General features: G+C 35.3%; 1 protein-coding gene across 1 annotated transcript in view; it reads right to left on the reverse strand.

Moving 5' to 3' along the window:
* The window catches only part of PDGFC (platelet derived growth factor C), a 130707-nt gene that overhangs the window by 15454 nt on the left and 90757 nt on the right, over positions 1-24496 (reverse strand). Inside the window, exon 3 of the mRNA XM_075751766.1 lies at positions 20688-20868. Coding sequence (XP_075607881.1) covers positions 20688-20868 — 181 coding nt within the window. The remainder of the gene's footprint in view (positions 1-20687; positions 20869-24496) is intronic.

Consider the following 24496-nt stretch of genomic DNA (forward strand, 5'->3'; position numbering starts at 1 on the left):
ATTTGGTTAGTTCTTGTCATAAATATCTATAATCATGTATGTGAACACATATATACGTGTGTTTACACATGTATAAAAATACATTTTTACTTTTTCCCGTGATCACATGTATCAGTAATAATCCACACTAATTCACTCTGAAGGCAAAAAGAAGAAAACTAATGCTTATAGTACTGTATTGTATGGAAGACCTTATTGTCAATACACTTCTTCATGTTACTTGTAGTATTTTCTTTTCCTAGGAAATATATATACACATAGAACTATCTTTCTTGGATGCAGTTGCATGGAATTATTGATTTTTTTTCAGTGCATCTGGTAAGTCTCACCAAAGCAGCGCACACTACTTCATCAGGATTTCATAAGCACTACAAAATTACCAAATTTCTCTCTCCTGTATCTCCTCTACTGAAAGAATTCGTTATTCTACAAAATGATCCAGTGATTCTTGTATTCTTTTGGGCAGGAACTTTCATTCACTGATTTACGCTTTTGGTTAATTAAGGGGAGAAGAGGTATAAACAATTGTGCTTGAAAGCTGTGTCGCCAGCACCTCTGGCAACTGCAGAGGCTTCAAACCATGAAGTGTGCAATCCCTGCTGCCCCTAGAATCCATAAAGCTTGCAGATTCAGCCTGAGAGTTGCAAGAGAAGTCAAGTTTTGATATCTTTCTACCCTTGCCATAGGTTTTTACTATATTTGCTTCCATTAGGAATTTGTGGCCATAGTACTGAATGATAAGATTCTAGACAGAAGACTCAAAGAAATGCAAGACCTCTCATGACTCGGACACATTTTGACTCGGTGGCCAAACACTCACCCTTATTCTGAAAGCATGTTCTGATGTACTGAGTTGAACAGGGAGCATTTAAAAGCAAACATTTAGTCTATAATGAATTGGGCCTAATAGAATAGAACAAGTTATGGCATGGACTATCTCCATGACAAAAAGTTTCACACTGAAATCAGTATGTCAGTTTTCATCTGGAGTCCCTTCCTCAAATACTTTGTTTTTGTTTTCAGATTACTGTAGATATGCAACCTATATTTTAGGTATATAATCTCTGAGTTTTGGTTCCTATACAGTATACTTGTGGCAGAGTAATATCTAAACCATAACTACTTCCAAAACCTTAATTTTTAGTGAGCACTATCTTCTTGTTTATACATCTCTCTCTCCTAAATGAGACTTTAAACAAAATTTACAGTGAGCTCTTCCCACTCTGTATAAGTATATATATATATGCCATAAGAAAAAGTAAGTTTACCTTTTGTATCCTAGTAACAACTGCAAAATATTTTGATTTCTGAACTTCACAGAAACTTGCATTGTAACATTCTTAAACCAAACATATGCAATACATTTAAAACTAACTAGATGTTTATTTACCTCATGCGTGTGCACATAGAAGGACTATAACTGCAACTTAAAAAAGTTAAAACCCAGTAGATAATTTTCTTTCTTGTATTATTTGAATGCTTAATAAAAACATTTAGTCTAATTCAGACCATGGGCAATACTAATACCTATATACACATTTTAAAGAGTACGAAGTGTGTGTTTATACAAAGTACCTGCTGAAAACGACTGAACATAGACTGTACAGGCAAAATGAAGTCCCAAAATAATTTACTGAAGTACAGTTTCTCTCACCCAATCTCATAAAATCTTTGTTTGGAGAAAGTGTTGCGACATGTCTTGTGCTTGCAGTACGGTGCTAAAACAAGCAAAAACCCCGATGTCTAAGAAATCATCATCTCCAAGTTTGATAGTGCTTTTTTCTTTTTTTTTTTTTTTTGTATTCACAGAACTGTCCTAAATGAACTAACAGCTGCAATGAATCATTTCAATGTGTGGAACACATGAGGGAATGCATGTCTTTTATAAGCATTTGCTAAAAGTTTGGTTGAATCACTTGTAGCGGATGTCGGCAGGAGTCTGCTGCCTTGAGGAACCTCTGTTCAGGACAGTTGGTGAATATTCACATCATGTGGGATTGCTGCTGATTCCTGGATGTTAAGTTTTGAAAACACAAAGTATTTTCCTAAATCGTAACTCTGTCCTCCCTATCTTAGCACCTTCCTAGAAACTCTTCCTAACTATACGAACTACTCATCATAGTATTTAAGGACATTTAAAGTTTATCCTCTGCTTATCTATCATCTCTTGTTGTTAAAGGCCATCTGCAGTCCAATACCCATTTCCAGGGCAGAACTCTATATTGATTACTTGCTTTATTTTCCAATAAATGTGACGTTTTCTCCTCATATGGCTCTCACTGAGGAGCTAGAGTAGAACTCTATAGATACCCTTCTAAATCTACTTCATTATTTCATTGCTTTGTGCCTTTGCCTTTCTGAATACATCCACTATTACCTTTTTACATTTCCACTAGAAGCTCTTGAGGTAACTTGGTTTTTGTTTTGTGCTTGAATTGTGCTCGTGATTAAGGCAGTAAGGTACTTCATGACCGTTTTTAACAGTAATAACAACACTTTGCACTAAAATATGCTTTCATGAACATAGAAAGATACTTGAATGCATGTATGAGCAGATAGCTGAGTAAGAAGTGTTTTTCAAACGTTAGTATAAATAAACCCTTTACTTTCTTTTTGTGAATATAAATTTAAACACAATCCACATAGGGTCAATAATAGAGATGTATAAATATTATATACCTGATCCAACACTTAATTCTATTGGATGAATCTGATTATTTCTTCTTTATATATAGTACAGTAGCATTGCAATTAATGTATTTTTGTCCATTGAGTGATATTTTCTAGAACATCCTATATTGATGAATGTTGTATTACACCTGCAATTCCTTTCTAGAAGGGAAACTTTGTAAAGAATTATATAGCAAATACTGAGAGTAAGAAAGAGAATCTCTCTTCTCAATATTTATAATGAAATCCTAATAAATTTTTTTATAGTTCAGATCAAAAGTCGTATTTAGTGTAGAGACCTCTGGCTCCAAGATTTAGCTGAACTTCAGCAGAAAGGGACAAACAAAAGGATCCCACCACAGATTAACGTCTTTCACTGAAACTGTGATACTATGCAAGTTCTGTATACACATCTGTTGTAGGCTGAAATGTGGAATAACTTTTACTTCAGTTAGGAGAAGGATTTGCAAGAGAACAATCTGAATTATGCTTAAAATGTGAAATTATCATCTAAAAGGAGGAATCTTCTCCTTGTAATTTTAAAAGCAGTAATGTAAGAGCCTCTGCATAAATGAGTCAATGCAAAAAGAGATTCCCACAATCAGACTGTCATGAGCATGTAGATATAGTCCAATGAATGTTTGCTCAGATCTTATTGCAAATGGGGTTACTGTGATCATTAATCACTGCATTTATAGACACCCCAAAAATTCATACAGGAAACACACTTGCATCTGTTACATTTATGATTTACAGAAGGATTTTTTTGTTTTGTTTTGTTCTGCACACAAAGCTCTAGTTCCTGCTTGACAGACAGAAGTTTATAAGGAACAAACAGTCAACAGAAGTGCAGCTGTTCTGAATAGAAAAAAGTTTTTGTACATTCTTCTATGACAGGGGATGTGGTCAGCCATAATTAAAGGACATCATGTTTGCAGACCTTTTTTTTAAATTCCTCATTTTACTCAAAATACATGAATACTTATAAAAAGCTTAACCAAATGGAACAACAGCAAGTGTTTGGAGTCAGGGAATGAACTGCTCTTTAAGTTCCCTCTAGGTATTAGAAATGGGTAGCTGTTGTTAAGAAACTGTTTACTTATCCCAGTAGGTTCACAGGAGATTCATCAAACATTAAACACTAGGAATGACTGTTTATTAGAACTGGAAAGTGTATTTGGCAAGGACAATGAAAATTACTTCTATAGTGCATGCGATTTTAATTTGATCCTTCAGTGTACATGTTAAATTGCATTCTACAACAGGTTTCTGTTCATTTCATATCACAATAAAAGGAACACACCCAACATTCCTGTACAACAGACATTGCAAATCAGAGCTTGTCCTGCCTTGAAGGTAAAAAGTCCTTGAACAAACATTACTTTACAGGGAAGGAACCTCAGCTCTGTCCTCATGTATCCGTTCTTAGTGTCATCAAACATGTCAGAGATTTACCGTATTTTCAGATTTGTGAAGAAAAATAGTTCGTATTGTTTACTTGTTATATTTAAATTTACTTTATATGCAGCCTACACATCACAAACCAAAAAGCATGGTAGAAACTATGGCTACATTGCCCACATAAAGATTCTCAAATCTTTTCAACAAGCCAGATTTATAATTTGTGAGCTAGCTTTTATACTCCTACTGCTAACCAAAACGTTGTCCTGACATACTTTTAACATTCAGCTGTATCGCTTCTACCTACGTATTTTCCACTATCTATATCTCTTAATTCCCATCGCATATTACTTGATTATACTTTCATATATATTAGGCACACAAGTATACTATATGGGATTATGCAACAACTAGAAGGCAAAATTAATTGGGAAAGTATACTTACTAAAGAGAAATTTAAGGAAAGCATTAAAAAAACTCCTTGCATTTACGAGTAAAACATTGAAAACATAAATGCAAAGTTGTTAAGTACAGAAGTCCTGAAGTAGAATAAAGAGTGTTACAGGGGACCATAAGCTGAATAGGAGACAATGTGATCCTACTATGAAAAAGGCAAATCTCATTCAGACATACTCAAAACACCACCATAAAGCCAGACTACTGAGCTGCCAGAGGTCTCAGCTGAAATACAGAGTTCAGATTTATCTCCAGCACTTGTAAGATATAGGCAGAGAGAAAGAGAATATTCAGAGGAAAGAGCAGGAACAAAAAGAAAACATGAACTATGATGAAAGATTGAGTGATACAAGTTTCTCTAATCTCAACAAGACTAGGCTGACAGGAGATGTGATAACAAACATGTAAGAGAGCATCAGATGATCAGCTGTTCCCTAGTCCATCAATGACAGGAAAGATTTATGTTACATATTAGAAAAAAATTTCATAGTATGTAAAGCAGTGCAACAGGTGATTGGGAAAATCTCTGAAATCTTTGTCGCTGAACTTCAGGAACAGTACAAATATCTAGCCAGAATGAACTTGGTCTATCTACTCCCTGCTTAGAGCAGGACAACAACTTAGAAAAGATCCCACCAAGTTCCTTTCCAACCTTGCATTTCTGTGATTGCATTATACAATGTCTATCTGGTAACCTCACTGCTTCTAGAAAACACATAAAATTCTGCTGAGAAAAATAGCTAATTCTAGAAACAAATGAATTATAAATAATTTTAAAATCTGTGCTATTGACTACCTATGCCCCACACTCTAATACACATTTTTCCTCAGTGATTATTTCTCCACTTGTACATTTTAACCCTTTAGATTTATTTTATTAATGCTGTAATAAAATTCAGCAACTGCAAGCCTGTATACCTAAATATAGAGTATTTGGCAGAAAAATATGTTTTCATTTTTTTGTTACATGTCAACCCACAAGCCCTTAATTCGCATGAGAATATGAAAATTAATAAAACTACTCCAATTTTGGACTTTAATTTAGCTACTTTCTCCTGAAGGAAAGTAGCGAGTCACGGGTTTTTAATAAAAGTTGGTTCCTTGGGAGCAGCAGAAGTTCCTTTGGAAGTATCATTTACAATTTCTTTGAAGCCTCAAAATAGTATGTAACATAACCCATTTAAGAAGATGGTTTTAGCATCAGCTATAAAACAAAAGTAGACGCGTTTCTGCCATGCTCTACTTTTTCAATCTCTACGGCCGCTATTTAAAATGGATCCTTCAAAGATGGTTTGAAAGCAGACAACTCATTCTATTTCTAGTAGGCTCCCATGAAATTTTGTGCTGCTTACAGAATGAACAAATCGATTAAAATAAAGTAGGTGGAATTTTAAGGCACCTCTACAAGTAACCAATCCTGATCCTTGGTGTTATGAAAAAAATAAAAATCTTTGAAACAGTCTAATTACTTTTATTATACTGAATAAATATAGTTTCCTTTGTACATGCAATTACTTCTCAGCCCTTTCCTTGACATGTGTAAAAAGAAAAAGAAGACAAGAAGAAAAGATGAAATCTGCTAAGTAATAAGCCTGTAGTATTAACAAATCCAGTATGTTGTAGAGCAAATCTCACTCTCCTGAAGACTGCTAGTAAATCAATTAGTTTCTATTAAGCCTGAAAGAGCTTCAGTTATAACACTGTCAGTGGCCGAATTATCTCTAACTAATCTGGTCAACTAGATCAAGTCTTTTGATATATATATTTAATTACATTAATTTGGACTTGCTAACATAATATGAGTAAGGGTGGCACACTCTGTAACAGAAATGATGGAAAAATCATGGTGACATATGTTCTCAACCAGGCCATTAATCTTCTTTATAATGTTTTAAACAAGTATATTCAGGCATCGATTATGGCCCCAGTCCTGCAATCAGAACTGCTGGCACTGTCACGCTGACTCGAAGGGATCTCCCTCGGTGCACGCACCTGCCTCTCCTTTCCCATTACTTCTCTGTTCTTGCACATTCACCATGCTGGAAAGCTACAAAGCCAAAACACTTATCTGCACAAGAAAGGAAGCACCACACACTAACGCTGCACTGATCTTAACCATTTACAAACTACTCTTCTACCTTACTATTACATTTAAAGAAGGTGTGGTTTCCTTGGTTTGGTTTGTTGGTTTGGTTTTTTTAATTTCAAAAGCATAATTTTAAGAGTTGTAAAGCCTTCTACAGAGACCTTCCTCATTCTATTTCTCACATGTACCCTTTTTATAAAAGGCTTTCTAGCACTCACTTGAAAATGAATATTTACACACTGAAACATACTTTTCTGCTTGTGTTTATACTTAAAATATTTTCTCCCTCAGTCTCTTAGTTTGCCATTCACTGATTCACGAATAGTGGGTGTTTCTGATGATTTCATGTACAATATATGGAACTAATTACACAACACAGACATCAAAAACCATGGTTTTCTAAGCTTTAATTAATTGTGGTTTCACAGGCTGCTATTCATTGCAATCTAGGTAGTGGTTAGATGTGGGCTTTATTATCAGTTTAAATAAAGAGCCAAAGTGTGAGGCATTGGTTCCACCTGAATTTTCCAGCCCATAAAAAATATGATTTTCTGTGAACTGCAGACATTGTTCTCATTCTGTTGAGCCCAATATTACACAAAGTTATTTGCCGCATTAGCCTACTAGACTGAAAGACACTGGCTAACTACAGGTTTATCCTTTGATCAAGACAGAAAGTGTGCCTCAAAACCATATAATTGAAAACGCTCATTTGAATACTTGACAAAGCACTGTTTCACAAATAAGTCAAAGATGATAAATTAAGATGATATTTAAAAGGCATTATTTACAAGGATTGATCACTGAGTATATATCTTAGTATGCTTTTTCCTAGGCAGGAGGGACAGACATTACCATCTGCTGCAGAAGTGTGTGGGGGGGGAAGAACGGGGGAAAAAGCAGCAACTTTGCAAGGAAAGACTGGTTGAAAACAGTCACTGCGTGGCTATTTGTGGTGGGATTTCTTCCACCTGCTCTGCATGGTGAAGCCCCATGAGATGATCTGTTTGTTTAAATAAGAATAGAAACCCATTTGGAAGGTTCTCAGTACCAAAAATGAAACTTAATTGAGATGTACTGCATAAATTACATTTACTAAGCAATGTCAAACAAGTTGGGTAAATTGACTGTGATGACTGCCATGCTTTGCTGAAGAAAGAGCCAATCTAGTATTTGTAGAAAATCTTTTCTGTTTTTGCAAATGATTATACATTTAAGATACCTAATTACCAAGAAGATAGTATTATTGTGTTCTTAGCTGTCTTCCACTATTTACTGTTTAATCTGAAGCTGCTTTGCATCTTTCAGATTATGTGTGCAGTCCCACTGGACAAACATGAGGATTTGAATGTATGCGATGTGTGAGCACAAACCACTAGCGCAATGGGAGGGGAGACAAATTGTCATTTCAAGTACATCACCATAAACTCAATATAATTTGACTGAATTTATATGAGTAAAAATTCCTGTTGTAAGTTTATATTCCAGTTAAAAAAAGTCAGAAGAGGATATTTTGCTATCTAACGATTAAGGTTATATTCTGTCCTCAAACAATATAGTAGTATAGACATGGGTTACCTTAGCAACTATTCCGTGTTGTAAAAGAGAATTCTGAGAAACGAGGATGTTTTAGTAAGCAACTAAAATACTGACACCTCTCCTTTTTTTCTCCCACTATTCCACTACTCCCACAGAAAATTAAATCAATTTTTTGAGATAAACACTGGTTATGATCTCAGAATGATAACATCAATACTGTTTTTAACCAATTATCATCAAAGTTAAAGTCTTCCAGGCAATCTTTACTTCATTGCTGAAACTGGTCCATGGTGTATAATTCACTCAGTTAGGAAATTAGAGGAATAGGTAGCAAGTGTGAAATAAGATCTCACTGGGTAGAACATTATTCTCAGCATATTAAATGCATATAGAGAAACAATTATTTGCCAATTAATTTATCAATATATTTTTTAAAAAAACAATAATCTATTTAAACTTGGATAATGTGGCCATTGTTTTGATTATGTGGTCATTGTTTTTCAGACTCCAAAACCTAATATTTCCTGTTGAGGGCAATGGGAACTGCTTGTTTAAAAATCTGTCTGATACCAGTCACACTGCCTGTATGACAAAGAAGAACTAGAATCAAAACATGCAAAGATTTCAAAAGCCTATAAATAGGAAAGTATAATATTATCTATTACTGCAATTTCAATAGTGTGCTTATCATTATAGGAATAGAAATAATGGACATTAAAATTGCATGCAATAATAAATCCAAGCTGATGCATTGTTTGAATAACATTAAAATACAATTATTCTCCTGACAAACCCCACAGGAATACCATTTGTAAACAGAATAATCTAACCATGACAATTTGGCACTATAACTATCAACCATCAGCAGTTACCCCCCATCAGGTAACCTGACTTATTTCCCTCTTTGTCTTCCAAACCTTTTTTTTCTTAAAACTGTGTTGTTAAAATGATTTTCCTCTGTTTTCAGATTTTTATGATGACATCACCTTACTATTTTGTCATTCTTCCAAGCATTAACCACAAAATTTAGGCTAGCTCCTATCTATAAATTACCCACTGGCATTTTTGTATAGCACTAGCTTTGTAAATTATAGCTTTGTATAGCTTAATGATGCTCCTTAGGCTCACATAATTGTTTTTAAAGTTATCATTAACTTTTTTTAAACAGCCTGCAGAGAAAAGTTGGTTCTGTTCACAGTTGGGCAGCTTTTAATTTATTCATTTCCCAAATTCCCCTATCATTTGTAAGCAGTTTCAGGTAATGAAATATCAAACCCTGTCATGGAAATGTTATCTTTTTTTTTTTTTTTCTTTAACAGCATGGCAACTCTCTTTTCCAATTTAAAGAAACATCTTCCCAATATAGTTTTTAAAAATACTAGAAGCACTAGTAAGAGATGAGATACATAGTTCAGAGAAAAGGAGGCAACAAATGACAAAAAAAAAAGTGTGCCTCCTTAAAACAATGGACAGCAACCACAGTCTCAGAAAATAATCACATAAGACCCTGAAACTGTACCTATTATCTAAATGAAAACCTGCAACAAACTCTCACTACTTATTAGCACTGATACAAACAGTAGGTGTTACTTTCTCCTCTTCTGTTTAGTCTTAGTTCTAAGAAAATGCACAAATAAATCCTTAACTACATAGAGATATGTGCTAGTAGCTTGCAAAAGTAACAGCTGATTTTACTTTGCTCTTGTCTCATGACATCACCTCAAAGGTGTTCTTAAGCTTTAAATAAAGTAGGAATGTAGTGCTGCTCTGCAATACATAACCAGAACAGTTTGGTTTACTATGGCAGAGCAGAAGGCTGCTGTGGGCTTCACCGTTACCCAAAGATCTGCACTTGTGCTTTGCCTCTGTACAGTGGGCTTTGCACAAGGTTCAGGTTCATCTGTGTCTCACATCTGCAAAATAACAGGCGTTCAAATCTGATCACCTCAATCACATCAAAGATGTGCAGGTTTGTTCCTTAAGTTCCAATATTTTTAGATATGTTTTGCTAGCTAAGTAGTAAATTACTTCCAAATTTTATATCAGCTTTTCTTCCATGTAAATATTTAGCTGTAAAAGTAACTAAATTTTTTATTTGTAATGATGATTGGGAACATAATTGAAAAACCTTTGCCAACTTTTCATTTGTCTTCATGTTGTGGATTTGACCATCTATCTTTGTTTTCAGGTGAAAAGCTGGGCTGTACTTTGAAGTGTTTTATACCAGCAAACAGTTTCCAAACGCTCTTATGAACCTTAATTCTACATTTATATTGCATCAAAAGAGGTACTGCTATTTTAGGCACATAACCACAAGCGTTTTTTCTACATGAAAGGTGCCTACGACTTTCTTAAGCAGAAAGGGAATTCAAAAAGTAAATAGAGTATTTAAAGTTATGTATATTGACAGCGTAAACAAGAAGAGATCAATGACAGAATTTACTTTGACTTAAAGACAAGAATTCCAAGCCAAAAAGGCATTACATAGATGACTCAAGAACAGGAAGTATTGTATTATTAACTTTTGATTACCCAGAACACCTCACATTGAAAAGCCTGAAGACAAATATGCACACACAAGTCAGAAGAGTTCAGAAGATCAGAGTGATTTTCAGAAGATAAGCAAGGGCAAGCCTAGTAACAGCTTACGTATTAAAAGCCTACATATATGTGGCTAACTGTCCTGCCAGTTAGCAAGTTAAAAATGATTTGACATTTGGCCCTTTCCCCCAAGAAATACAGATGATGACTGAGTGACTTCGATAATTTGTCTCAACTCAGTTATCTTACTCTCCCTGGCTACCTCATCATTTTGGTCATGCCAGCCAGCAGGGAAGTTCAGGGTCAGTTGCACAGAGTTAGCAAAATTTGTCTACAAAACAATTTTAGATTTCAGATGTTTTGAAGTTTCAAAAACAGTGACCTTTTTACATTCATATGCAGGCACAATAAGAAAAATATTGAAAATTAAACATTTGAAAATTCAAATTTAAGAAATTGTATTTACTATGCCAACTATTCACAAAACCACGATACCGATTTCTAACAAAATTACCTTAGCACAGCATCTGCCGTGTTAAAGACGGTCACGCTGTTTAAAAGGTATTTGTCACACTGTTAGAAGGACATCTAGAACAAGAGATGTCTACCAAGAAACTCTTAGGTTAACTAAGTGCTACCAAAAGACATCAGGGCTACCTACTGGACAATAAAGCGTCAGGTTAACTTAATTGTCTACACCACTACACTGAAATTCCCCTAACCACTTAACAGACTTACTCAGATGAGACCTAAGAACTGTTGTGTGTGGTGTCAGAGTAGAGTTCTTATGGAGTTCCCCCAAGGAATCCTTTTGCAGCTGAAAAGGAAGGGCTATTAGGAACCACTAGCTTCACGATGTCTGTAGGATTACATGCCAAATTTTTTCCAAAGGCTGTGCCATCTGCTTTCACACCTCCACTTTTCAAGTGCCTTTGAACCTGGTCTTTCATGCACTAAATCACTCCCTTCAATTTGAAGTCCAGCATTTTATTTCTCCTCATAAATGATTCTTATTATTTTTCTTCCTACGATTTATTGCCTAGCTCAAATTGCCTAGCTCAAAAGCAGAGTGAAATGAATACTCAAGCAGCCTGAGCGTTCTGCCTCTAGAAACGTCTTTTGCCAAACAAATTGTTCTCTATTTTCACATGCAAGGTTTTGTTTCTTTCATTTTGTTTTTTAAACAATTACAGTTCTTCAACAACATACACCAGCTATCAGGAGCGAACATGGAAGCAACCCTCCTGAATCCCTTCTACACCACCCTAGCCAGAGATAATTGAAAGAACAGATGCAACAGCTTTGTGATTATCTAGACTTTCCCATGAAAACAAAACCGAAACTTTTTCAACAAAAATCCTGGCTTCTTCAGCCAAACCTTTCATCATCATCAGTAAAAAGTTTTGAGTACTTATAAAAAGCTAACAAATGACAGCTCGTAATCCCCATCTGTAACACCAGAGGCCAGGTACTGCAAAGACAAGACAGGTGCAAATTTTGGTATTCCCATAGTGCTTATTATCTATCCTTTTTTAGAAACAAAAGGATTTCTCTTAACACCACTACCAATACCCCACATTAATCTTTCCACAAGCAAACTCTTACCCTGAAGCTACTATACAGTGTTATTACTCTGTCAAGAATTTTTCTCCTGAATTTAAAGAGATGCTCCACAGTCTGTGGAGTTAGACTGTGCAGTCAGTCATCTACAGAAGCTGCTCCACAGCTGATTTCATCTCAAATGTCTAGAGCTGCACCCATCAGTCCATTTTTTTCCATGCAATTCTGCTGTTCCTAAGAGCCTTTCAGATTTGGACCATATATAAAAAAAAAAAAAAAAATAGAGAAGTTGCACTGATTAACTCTTTTCTGTCCCAAATTCTTTCTTTTCATTCCTGTTTACATCTTTTCCTACCAGAATTATGGTAGGAAAAATCAGCACGGTACATACCACTCTAATTAGTTACTGCCTGTTTTGTTGGGATGAGGCAATAGATAGGACTGCGGCATGACTAAGATATTAATAATGGATAGGGACACGAAATGAATGCAGCTAAAATAGCATAACTGAAAATTGCTGCCTGAAACCTAGTATCAAATGTACATTTGCTTACCTTTTTTTCCACTAGCAAGCATGTCAGACACAACGTCTCAGTATTTGAAAGCACAAAAAATCTAGGACTGTGCCAGTTACACAGGGGATTACTTTGAGAATGGGACAGAGTCACTTTGCTTTGGAATTTGTAGAGAAGCCATCAGCGTGCTTTCTCAAAAAGCTGTGAATAACATGTTGATCCTGGAAATTGGAAAAGGGATAGTCAACTAGACAATTATGTAATACTTAAAACATAAAAAATAAAGATAAAAGGTAGCCAACATACCCAAAACAATACACCAAACCACCCAGAAAAGCTAATGGGACCTGAGAGAACAGGAAGGTGGTCTTGGGTCTTTTTGTTTGTTTTTTGGGGGTTGGGGGGAGGTTGGGGGGAGGTTTGGGGCTTTTTTAACCAAACATATTAAGTGAGAAGTAGCCTATATAACATTTAGTAAAGGATTAAATTTTAAAAATGACACACAAATAACTGAGACACTGCACTCTTTAGAATAGATAAGATCAGTAAGATTGAATAAATAAATTTGAACCATGACTACAGAATAATTTTAAAAGACTAAAGGAACATTTGGATATCATTGTGGAATATTTATGTTGAGGTTGCATCCAACAGCTCCAATTACATGGGATCAGTGAATTAACATTTTAAGAGTGACACATTTTTATGTACATAAGCATCCCTCTGAAGTAAAGAAGTCATTTGAAGTTTCTTTTCTATGAGGTGTCTATGCAATCTGATTTCAAGCAAAGGATGTTGCGAAGGCATGAAGTTTACCTGGGTTCAAGGAGTTTGCAGGGAACGCCTGTGACAGATTACTAAGAAGGCAAAGTACACAGGCTCAGGGAATCCCTCTCTTTTGCAGAAAACTGCTGGTAAGTGGGGAAGTACAGGAGAGGTGAAGAATCACATCTGCTTGACCTCTTCCTAGCGCTCCCTGCCATCCATTTATGACTACCACTGGTTGCAGGCTCTGGGGCTAGTCAACCTTTGGTTTGATTCAAGGCAGCCTGACGTTTGGGAAACTGGGAAGGCAATGGGAAAGGCCTAGAAACTTGACACTACTGCTAACTCTGTTGAATAATTAATTTTCAGATTCACATGCCAATATGCATAACACATGTTAAATGCTTTAAAGTATTACTACTGACTGATAAAGACTAACCAGCTTGATTTGATCCTCATTCATTTGTAAAGAGCCATTTTAGAAGTGAGATTTTGAGAAGGAAAGAGAATCTCTACGAAAATCTGTTAAAGGAAAGCTGGTACAAGCAGAGAGTAACATTTTAGGCTAATATTTATAGTTGCTACAGAGTGGCAGAATTATTCTTTGGTTAATTTCTTCTCTGTAATTGCTCTGATTAAACCTAATTGAGTCCTTCTTGAGTGAACTTAAAAAGAAACCAAACCCATAACTAAAAGACTCAAATACTACTTGAAAAATTTTATCAGTTAGTATAATGGTAGCCATTTCATTAAGTAAAAAGAACGCTCACAATCTGAAATGTCCTTCAAACTCTGATGTCAAAATGCAATAAAAGACATTCACTTATTTTTAAATCTTGAGTTTCAATATTTAACTGTGTTTTACAATAGGTTATACTTTCATAATGAAGACTCCCAGAATATACTCAGGACTACAATATTCAAGTGTAATGGTTCAAAGTTATTTTCATTAGCAATGTGTTCCCTGCTTATTACCAGGTGTAAACATCAACGTCTATTAAGTCAAGTTGAATGACAAAAGTAACACCAGAGATAACTGGTGTGGTGATCCACAAGGTTGGTAATTCACCCCAGTGCACCTTCCCCACGTACTGTGTATTCTCTTTCTTGTATCATTAATGCAGATTGGACTCTCCACATTACTATCTTTCCTGGATTTATACACTTTTTTTTTTTCTATTTTCTCATCAGTTGGCAAAATATTTCAGAATGTTCTCAAACAGAAATAATGTTACTTAAGATCCCACACACACCAGCCAGACTGCTCCCAGAGTCATCACATTCCAGGAGACTTCTGAAACTGTTCAAGACAAGACAAAACCACTCTTTTTCTATCTTTAACTTCTTTTGTAGACTTTTTGAAAACAACAGAGCACACAACATTAAAACTGACATATGCAAGATTGGCTGCAGAAGAGTACAATAAAGTAAATGATAGATTATGTAACACTCATTTTCAAATTAAATAAATATGCCTATGTAAACTTCCTGTGAAAATGCTGAGACACTCTAATAAAGTTTCCAAATAACAAAAAAAGAGTACCTGACAATATAAATATTTATTACTAAATGGAAACCTAATGAAAGCCTTTAGCAACTTACAGAAATTAGAGAATTATGTTTCTTGTCGAACACTCATGAAATTTTCAGGAGGAAAGTCTACTGAAATTGTTGAGTAGAGAAAAAAAAAAAAAGAAATGACCTTTGAGGTCTGGTAACATAATCGCATTTAATTTTGAAATTACTGTTACTTATTTAGAAATAAGAAAATCAACTGATTTTTTTTTTTTTTATATCTTTTGCCACAGTGAAATTGGGTAGGATATACAATAAACTTCCAAAATCAATGAATTGAAATCATAGTCAAATATACAATGAATTTGTAAAAAAAAAAGTCTGTCCAAGAAAACAAAATTATTTTGTCCCACAAATAGTCAATGAAATGATTTCTTTTCAGCCTGAGCCACTGTAAAACTAACATCACAGAAAAATGCAAAAGAAATGGTATATAGTACACAAGAAACTCCATTCTAATTTTGGCCAAAATGAAAGGAACCTAGTCCTTCAGAGTACAAAACTTGCTATCATATAAGCATATTGATTCCTTTTAAGAACTGAATGATGATGAATTTGGTTCAAAATGTGTGTGTCTTTTAGAGTCTCAGAAAATCCACACTGACATCTCTGGTTGAGCAGGTCAAGGACACACTTCCATGAACTTCTGTGCAGGCCCACAATTTTGCTAGATTAATTTCTAATCCTATCTCCCAGAGTCTGCTTTACATATACAGATTTTTAATTTTTTTTTATGATGTTCATGTGATAGAATGAGATATGATCCCCTGAAAACAAGATGTTATGATTTGACTAGGAAATATCCCTGAGAGGTTCTTTCTGCTTCAAAGGGGTTTTTTTCTCATCTCATTGTAGTCCCATGGATCATAGCCATCCTCGGTTTTGTACTTTTTGTAGTTTTTTGATTAACCTGAAACATGTTACTCCTATCTATGTATTTTGGGGTGATCTTTAATGCCTCATTTATGAAATTTAAAATGCATTTCTCTTTAGACCTCAAGCACAAATTCAATGCAAAATGAAATCTACAAGGAAAGAACTCGTCCAAAAAAACCAATCTCTGATTTACAATTAATTTTTGCCACACAAAAAAATTTGAATGATTGAATTTGCACACTGAAGCATGTTTAGGAGTTTGTTGGTTTATCCAGGTTTAGGTTTCACTAAATCTAATCAGTGGAAACTCTGAACACATAGGTTTAAGACTTTCCTATCATATGAAGGATTTTCACAGTCTTTTTTCACTTCACGCAGTGTTGCAAAGTGCTAAATAACACTTGTACACTCTCCTGCTGCTTCATACCACCTTGGCTTAAACAACCCTGAAATTGTGTTATTTCCAAAATCTTTTGATTACTTCTTAAGAGAGTGTAGAAAAACCTTTGTTTAGGAGGTCAGTAATATCCTTTATGATGTTTCTGGATGGATTTTTCTGTTATTGCAGCCAAAGTTAAGCCTCCCTTGAGCTTTGGTACTGATGCGAGATACACACCTGCTACCTGTGAAATCTGTGGACTTTTGAAAGGAATGCTAGGTAAGAGCTCTGTTCTATTAGTACGTACTCTTTCTATTAGTATTTAAATTTTATTTGCCTTTTTCATTAAACAAGCTCAATTAAAAAGTTTCCACAAATAAAATTAAAAGAGCAAAGCTTAGCCAATTTGGATGAAATAAAGGAACAATTCTTATATAGCCCTAAAGAGATTATCTGCATGGTATTAAATTTAATCTTCATTACTGTTAATAGCAAGAGCACTACTAACAATATCTCTGCATCAAAAGAAAAAAATCTCTCTTGGATTGGAATCCAGGTAGCCATGCAGGTACTGCACCAAAAATCACAACACACCTACCAAGTATCTTTTAAACCAGGTCAATCTTTAAGCAGCTGCTTGGATTTTCCTCTTCGTCTTCACTTGCATAGAAGAGGGTTAAGTCTGTTCTTTGCAAAGATCTTTGGCATGATCTTTGATGACAAATGACATGCTACCATATGCCAAAAAAGAAGGGGAATACAGTCACCCCCAGCTTCAACTTTAACTGGAGTTGCTTTGTTCCAAGTGCCCTGAATAATTAATAACTACTTTGGCAATCAGTCATGCATTCCTTAATGGCACCTCAGGCATCAAGTATCCCATTCACCCGCTCCCCAAGTAACAATGGACTTTATTACATCAAGTTTTCTCTGCCAAACTTGTAACTGACATAATTTAAACTAAACAAGTCACCAGAAAGACTGAAGCCCAAACATATATTACAAGGGTTTATAAGGTTTCCCTCAGTTGCATGTGGCTACTATATGGAGTAGAGCTGTAAGTGGGGGCAAGTGAGAAGGGGAAAAGAAATGAAATATGGATTGTTTTTGCAATAATGTTCTAGGAGGGTTTAGGTGGTATAGTGCCAAAAACATGACTTTTAATAAATGCAAAGCTGACCAGTCAAAATGCAGAACCACCGCAAAGCAGCCCTTAGTGAATAAAGCGGCTCACCACTAAGCACAGACAAAGTGACAGGGCAGAGCATGAAGAGTGCCTAAGAATTACAGCTGTGCTGAAAGTAGCATAATCATTTTGAAATAACACAAACTACATTTTCTTAGCAAGAGCAAGCTTTTTCAACACTTCCTTCCACTTTATGGTATTCCAGACAAAATTAACTTGCAACTATAGAACAGAGGAAAGAAAAGTGGAGTTAGACCACAATTATAGAAAGTTCTAGATGTACCCAGCACACACAATTTAAAATGGAAGAAACTCAAGTGATTAAACTGTAATTAGCCAGAATTCAATGAAAAGCTTCATGTTTTTCTCGGGGAGCATTCTGCTTGTATACAGTATGTGCACTGCTTTTATGAGGGGCCTTACAATTCCACTGTAACCCTTTTGAAAAAAAATGATGTTGCATCTATTAGCATTGGAACTGCTGCGAGTCCTTATGAGCGACTAAATCTTAGATGTAATCAAATCAATAACCATTCTCCCCCACTTATTCATCATGTGAAAAGTTGGTTTGAAATATAATATACAAAGTAAAAAAAAAATACATACGATAAATTATAGCAGATTTAAACAAAGCCATTTCTCTTGCTCTTTAAAAGACCTGAAAATGTGTCCAGTGCCCCTCTCTGTGTGTGGCCTCCAAATACAGAAACAAGCTTGCACTGTTTTATTTCAGTTTTGCTTCATTTCTCCCCAAACAATCTCTCATTGCTAGTCTACCAGGCATCTCCCCCTCCCCCCCTTGTCAAAAAATGAGGGGAAAAAATATTTAACTGTTTAAGACCAATTCATTGAAGTGAATCACTAAGTGAATCAATTATGGTTTTGCAAGAATTACTTAAAATTTACACTCGTTCCCATAGCTGACAACTTTTTTTGCAGGGAGGTGGGGGGTGGAGGGCTGTAAATTTTAGTGTCTCTTGAAATGTTGGATGAGAAAGCATTATAGTTTCGAAGAAAAACACCTTTTTTTGGCATCAGTTTTCTATAGCTTTAGGTACAAGAAGCAGGTCTGATTCTGAAATTCAGGGATATAGATTTCATTTACAATCTGCAGTCTGAAATGTGAAATTGTATTTTGCATGGCTTATTATGACAGAATTTTTTGATCGAAAAGATCACAGCCCTTTTGAAGAGAGATTTAGAAATTAATTCTCACAAGCCGATAAGCAGTTATTATACTGCACATTTTGCGGCTAGTTCTGAATTCCTGTCACGTGAAGGGGGCTGCTCTTGCCTGTTACATATGTAAGAGATAATATGCCTGGTTTCAAAAACAGTTTGTATGTCTACTTATGCTATATGAGCTTTGTTAATGGAGAAAAACAGGGAACTAAAAACGCATCCCACGCTGTCAACTCTGTTTTTGTCTATTGAATAAGTGATGTAAATATTTTGAAGATTAAAGAACTGTTTTGCAAGTGTTGATAATTTAAATGTTATAACTAGTTTTCTCCATCAAAGGTCAAGGAATAATCTCAGTCCATTTGTACAGCATGGCATAAAGATAATTATACATATACTCTGGTATATTTTAGGTGCCTTTTTTTAATCCAATCCACAGAAATTGGATCATACCTAAGTCAGATAGATATGTAGCAGGTAGGATATAATACTAGAGCTGTAACAATTAAAACTGGCATCAGCCCATAAATACATCTATTTAGGGATTTTCTTTTACCATATTCTAAAAGTAAACATACTAATTACATTCGACCCTCAGATGTATGAAAGTTTAAACTTGGCCATATTTCAAGTTGGTTTGGAGACTGACTGACATTTGATTTGATTTCAAAATTCATCATTATCAGGTCACATTATTTTGCTAACAAAAGGGTCTAACTCAGAAGAGTCAAATACACAGATCAAACCTTTAATCACTTTAGGACTAGTTCTAAGTTATTTAAAAATACTTATAGGAAAACAACAGAAATTAACATACATACATATATATATACGTATATACACACACACACAACTACACTTCACTGACATCATCAGTATGCTAAATATATTATGTAGAAGATTATGTATTGTTGAAAAGATATGCGGAATTGTGTTTTGCTTCTTCTCAGTAACTGAAGTTTTGCCAATGGGGAGAAGCAGCAAACATGGCAAAAGCAATAAGCAAGCCAAACGCATTTTCAGCAAAGCACATGTCAGTGAGGTTACAACATGGATTCTTTTGATCAATTTTTTATTGAGCTTGCAGATATTTTCCACCAACCAAATACCACAGACCACAAGACTACTTAGGAGATTCACAAAGTGAATTATGAGGAATTTAACAAAAATACTCCTTACTCTCTTTAAATATGGAATACCTATTCTAGAACAAGTCAACTCCTGTTCTGCTCCACTCTAATGTTTCGGAACATTATCTCATCTTCAAAAATCTATAAACATTCTTTGCTATCACAGATCTTTCATTTGGTGAAAAAAGGTAACAGAAATCTGTTGACAGTGAAAATAGTCACATTTTAGACAATGACTGCTGTTTAATACCTGTGATTTACAAGCATTAAGCAAGAGAAGTCTAAAGTACAGCTTCCAGGGAAAATGCAGTGGAAGATGAGTATTATGCATTGTCTGCTTTGTCACTATAATAAAACAGTTCAGAAGCATAAGAACTTTTCTGGTTTTGAACTAGGTATAATCATTTAGCTGTGTATGTCTAATAGCAGCTGACTAATAAAAACATTAATTTCTTCAATCTTCTTTGTAACTTCCTAATGGTGTTTAAATGTCACACAGTTGATTCTTACGCTCATTTTTCTTCTTCTCAAAGCTAAACTTTTTTTTTTTTCACAGTGATGTATTAGGAATGCAAACATTTTATTGAAGTTTCCACACAAACAACCGAGCCCACAACTTCCAAAGCCATCCAAGAAGAACCACAAGAACACTCAGTTAGTTAAAAAACAGAAACAAAATGTACAATTCTGGAAGACAGATTGCTCACTATTATTATTATTAAGAAATAAACAGCAATTAATCCTAAGCTATTAAAAGATTCTTTTGAGCTACCACTTCAAAGATTTTGTCTTCCTGAAATGTTCCAATCTGAAGCATGTTACTTACTGGCATAAGAAGCGTATAATGGATGCAGAATCCAGGTTCAGAAGGAAAATATTCATCAGACACAAATCTTATTCTGATCTGGTTTCCTTTGGAGATTTGTCTGCTTGGCACACTACTGGAACCACACCAGCGCCCTAAAACAGTGCCATCACTAGGCTCTTCAACTTCTACAAAGTCATACCTGAATAGAAAAGAAAATAAAATGTTTATTTTCTGATAAAATTTCTATAAACTTCCTGCTTTAATCAATAGACTGACTCTGCAGTTTGCAATTTCTTTTTTTTTTTTTTTTTAATGCCAGAAGTATGCTACCAAAGCCAGCTATTTTATACTTAGCTTCCAAGTTGCTACTGGCTTAAATACATAATAAAATCATGCAGTGAGGTTAAAAAAATAAAAGCAGAGTTAGCATTTTGAAAAGACCCATGAGCATGCTTTTGTTTGTTCCTTTTACAGAAGGCAATTACAACATGTGGGATAGGGCAGAATAAAGTCAGAGAACAAAGACTGAAATTGCCTAGGCGTGGCACAGTAACTCGTACCGCAGTATCACCAGCAGTATACTGCATCTCACCAGTGAAAGTTCAGGGGCTTTTTGGGACAGAAAACTTGCCCTCTTGTAATATCAGTGGCAAATAAGCTCCTGAAGGTTAAGGTGGCTTACGGAAACTTGGAAGGACATTTTGGGTTTATGCATGTCCCAATGAGACATTTGCTGAGCAAAGACCTAGACGCACTGCATGTCAAAATGAACCTGGTATTTTGGTAATATTGGCAAGAGAGATATGGGTTGGGAGCTTTGAGAGAACAAAACATAGTAAGTTTGATTTAGTTTCATTGGTTTTTAACATGTGGTCTGGGTATCCCTGGGGATCTGTGAACAACTTCAAACAGGTCCATGAAAGGTAACTAAGAAACGCCAGTCAATTGTCATCAGTAAGACTCAATCCGCCACACAAAGGTCCTCGCTTCCACTGGGAAATGTTTAGGGGGTTCCCAAGTCATAAAAACATTGAAAGCCACTGCTCTAAAAGGTACGTCTGGTTGCAGTGCTTTAACCTGTTTCATGTCAGCTGCCCGCTGACAGAATAAACACTAAGCATTTCAGCTGGGTTTCCCCTGCTGCAGCCCGAAACCCTTGGATCCCCAGCGGCAGCAGGGCCCGCTGGTTCGGGAAGGCGAGAGTGCATCACTTCCAGCACAGCAAGCATTTGGAAGTTCACAGCTGCAGCTTTCTGAGTCATCGTCTTATCTTTAAACCACAACTTGTAGGCTAAGCACAAGCGTAACACATCACTGAGAAAGTTTCAAGGTTTGTCATGTTTTTATGTTCTTTTACCTGTATAGTCATATACTAAATACATCTCGTGTAAATCTAAATTGGTAAATAGCATTGAATCCTTTTCAAGGGTACAAACAGTCCTACCTCTGATAATAGCAAATGCTCATATTTGAGAAAACATGCGCGCACACTCTACCAAATACGCCAAGCAATATTTAATGTGAAAATTATTACCTCATAAACATTTTCTACTAAAGCTTTTTCTGGATTTTTTTTCAGTAAAGCTAATCTTTATAATGATTCCCAGTTCCCTAGTTAGACAGCAGGCAATAAATTCTTGTGTTGCATGTTTGTGCAAGACTGACTTGCACATTTATTATCTCTGTTTAAAGGACCAGTATTTTTTCCACTTAATTAAAAATGAATGCAATGAATATGCTCATTAACTGTGTTCAAAATCCATTACTGCCATGTACCACAGTTTTAAATCTTTGTTGAACTTATGATACTAATTACTTTATCATCATCATCATCATCTCCCCCGAAACACTAATTCCTTTAAGTAATCCACCAGTGTTTTTACTTTCTGATCAGGTATACAACTTATTACAAAGGCAATATGTAGATTAATTGTACTAAGTCTTCAAGGCCAAAGACTTTTATCAAATTGATTTTGAGTACTGATTTTTTTTTTTTTTAAGATTAGTTTATGAAGTTTCTAAAGATAACCTTTTTATTTTTTAAGTTAAGAATATGAAATTATTATCTACTACTCTGATTTGGGAAGAGTGAATAAGTTAATCATTATGCTTATCACCTTAAGCTTAAGATGTATGGGGGGGTCAAGCATAGTATAGGTGTTAGTGCTTCTACATAACTTACAGATTACTTTGTATTGCACCCTTTGGTCTTCTGGTACCCCTGAAGTAACAGAGAAACTCAAATTTCACAGTTTAAATCCTAGACCCTTAAAATAAATGCTAATTAATTCCATTAGTTAAGAGGTAAAATAGAGAGGAAAAAATATTATAAAAACCCAAATAAAATTCAACTTTCTGGTGCACATGACAGATCCAGATAATTCTGTTTGTCAGGGTGTTTCTTCTATATTCAATTCTTTTCTCCTTGATTTTTGTATGTGGTCTTTCTAAGCAAGCTGTCTTTTTCTAATAAAAAAAAAATCTGATTATTCTCTGTGTTATCAGTATTATCTTGATTGAGCGGTTTCTTAATCACACTTCCCCCACTCTAATACCATTCTGATCATCAGAACTCCACTTGTTTCCATGTGATCAATCTGGAAACACTTTAATCATTATATAGCACTCACTAGCACTGCACTGAAGTGTGCACAATTACTAATATCACTATGTAAGGTATTTACTAAAACCTATTTTATACGTCAACAGAACACAACTTTCTTATGGCAACATGGTACAGTACATACATCACGGTTTATAATGATTACTCCTTTCCTGCAATGTCTCCCTCAGGACCTATAAAGGATTTCTGTTCTTTTACGTTCAGCAAACAAGTCTGGTGCTGTAGACAAAAATTTCTGTTTTCAAAAGCAAATATATGACATGAATATTGGTTTCTTACTGCTGAACACAGACGTAGGTGTAGTTCCCTTCACACTATAGATATTTCACCATCAACAAGGGAAATCTTTAGAAATTCTGTCTACATCAAGAGAAACAAGTCCCTCACATGTTTCCTGGACATAAGGACATTTTTAGCCAGTAAATTTCTTCCTGTCAATTATCTAGGCTCACTGTGCTGCAACAGCCTGCTGAAGGAATTTTGGGTGCAACTAAAATTCCTCGCATTGCACATCTGGACTGAAGTCTGAACTTGCTGTGAAAAGTAAAAACCAAAGTGGTTCAGATGCTTTAGCATTTACAAGATTGTGTTACATAATTCTGCAGCTTCACGTCACAGGGCTAAAAAGCAGTGGGGACAATAGCATAGCCATCCAAATGTATTTCTCCATCAAGAAAAGTTTGTATTTGAAACACAAGAAAACTAGGATAAATAACCAAGGACTGAGAATCTATTTTCCATCTGCAATGGAATGAAAAAAGTTAAAATGCACATTGAACAAAAGAAAGAATCCTCCTTTTTTGTGAGAAGCAAACACAACCCTCTTTGACAATGACTGTAGAAATGCTCTGGTGCTGCATCTATGTTCAATACATTATTCAAGTATTACTAAGAAATGTTCATGCCAAAGAGGTAGTCCAGTCTCCTTTCCTGGGATGAAAGATGCTTTTGCCTTTAGACACGATGCCCAAAATGCCTTCCGTTATACCTGTTGGAGAACATGTATTCCTCTTCCCTATGGACTACGCACCTGGGACTGTGATTGATTTCACAACCTGAACAAAGACAATTTATTGGAAAAGAGCAAGGCAGCGATGCAAGCGACTTTAAACATCAATGCCTTTCCAACCAGGAAATGTATTTTCCAAGGAAATAGGTTTTCTTCTCCTTTCTATATTTTTCTGTGGTTTACACTGTCATTTGC

Source organism: Balearica regulorum, chromosome 4 (genome assembly GCF_011004875.1).
Source record: "Balearica regulorum gibbericeps isolate bBalReg1 chromosome 4, bBalReg1.pri, whole genome shotgun sequence".
Lineage (NCBI taxonomy): Eukaryota > Metazoa > Chordata > Aves > Gruiformes > Gruidae > Balearica > Balearica regulorum.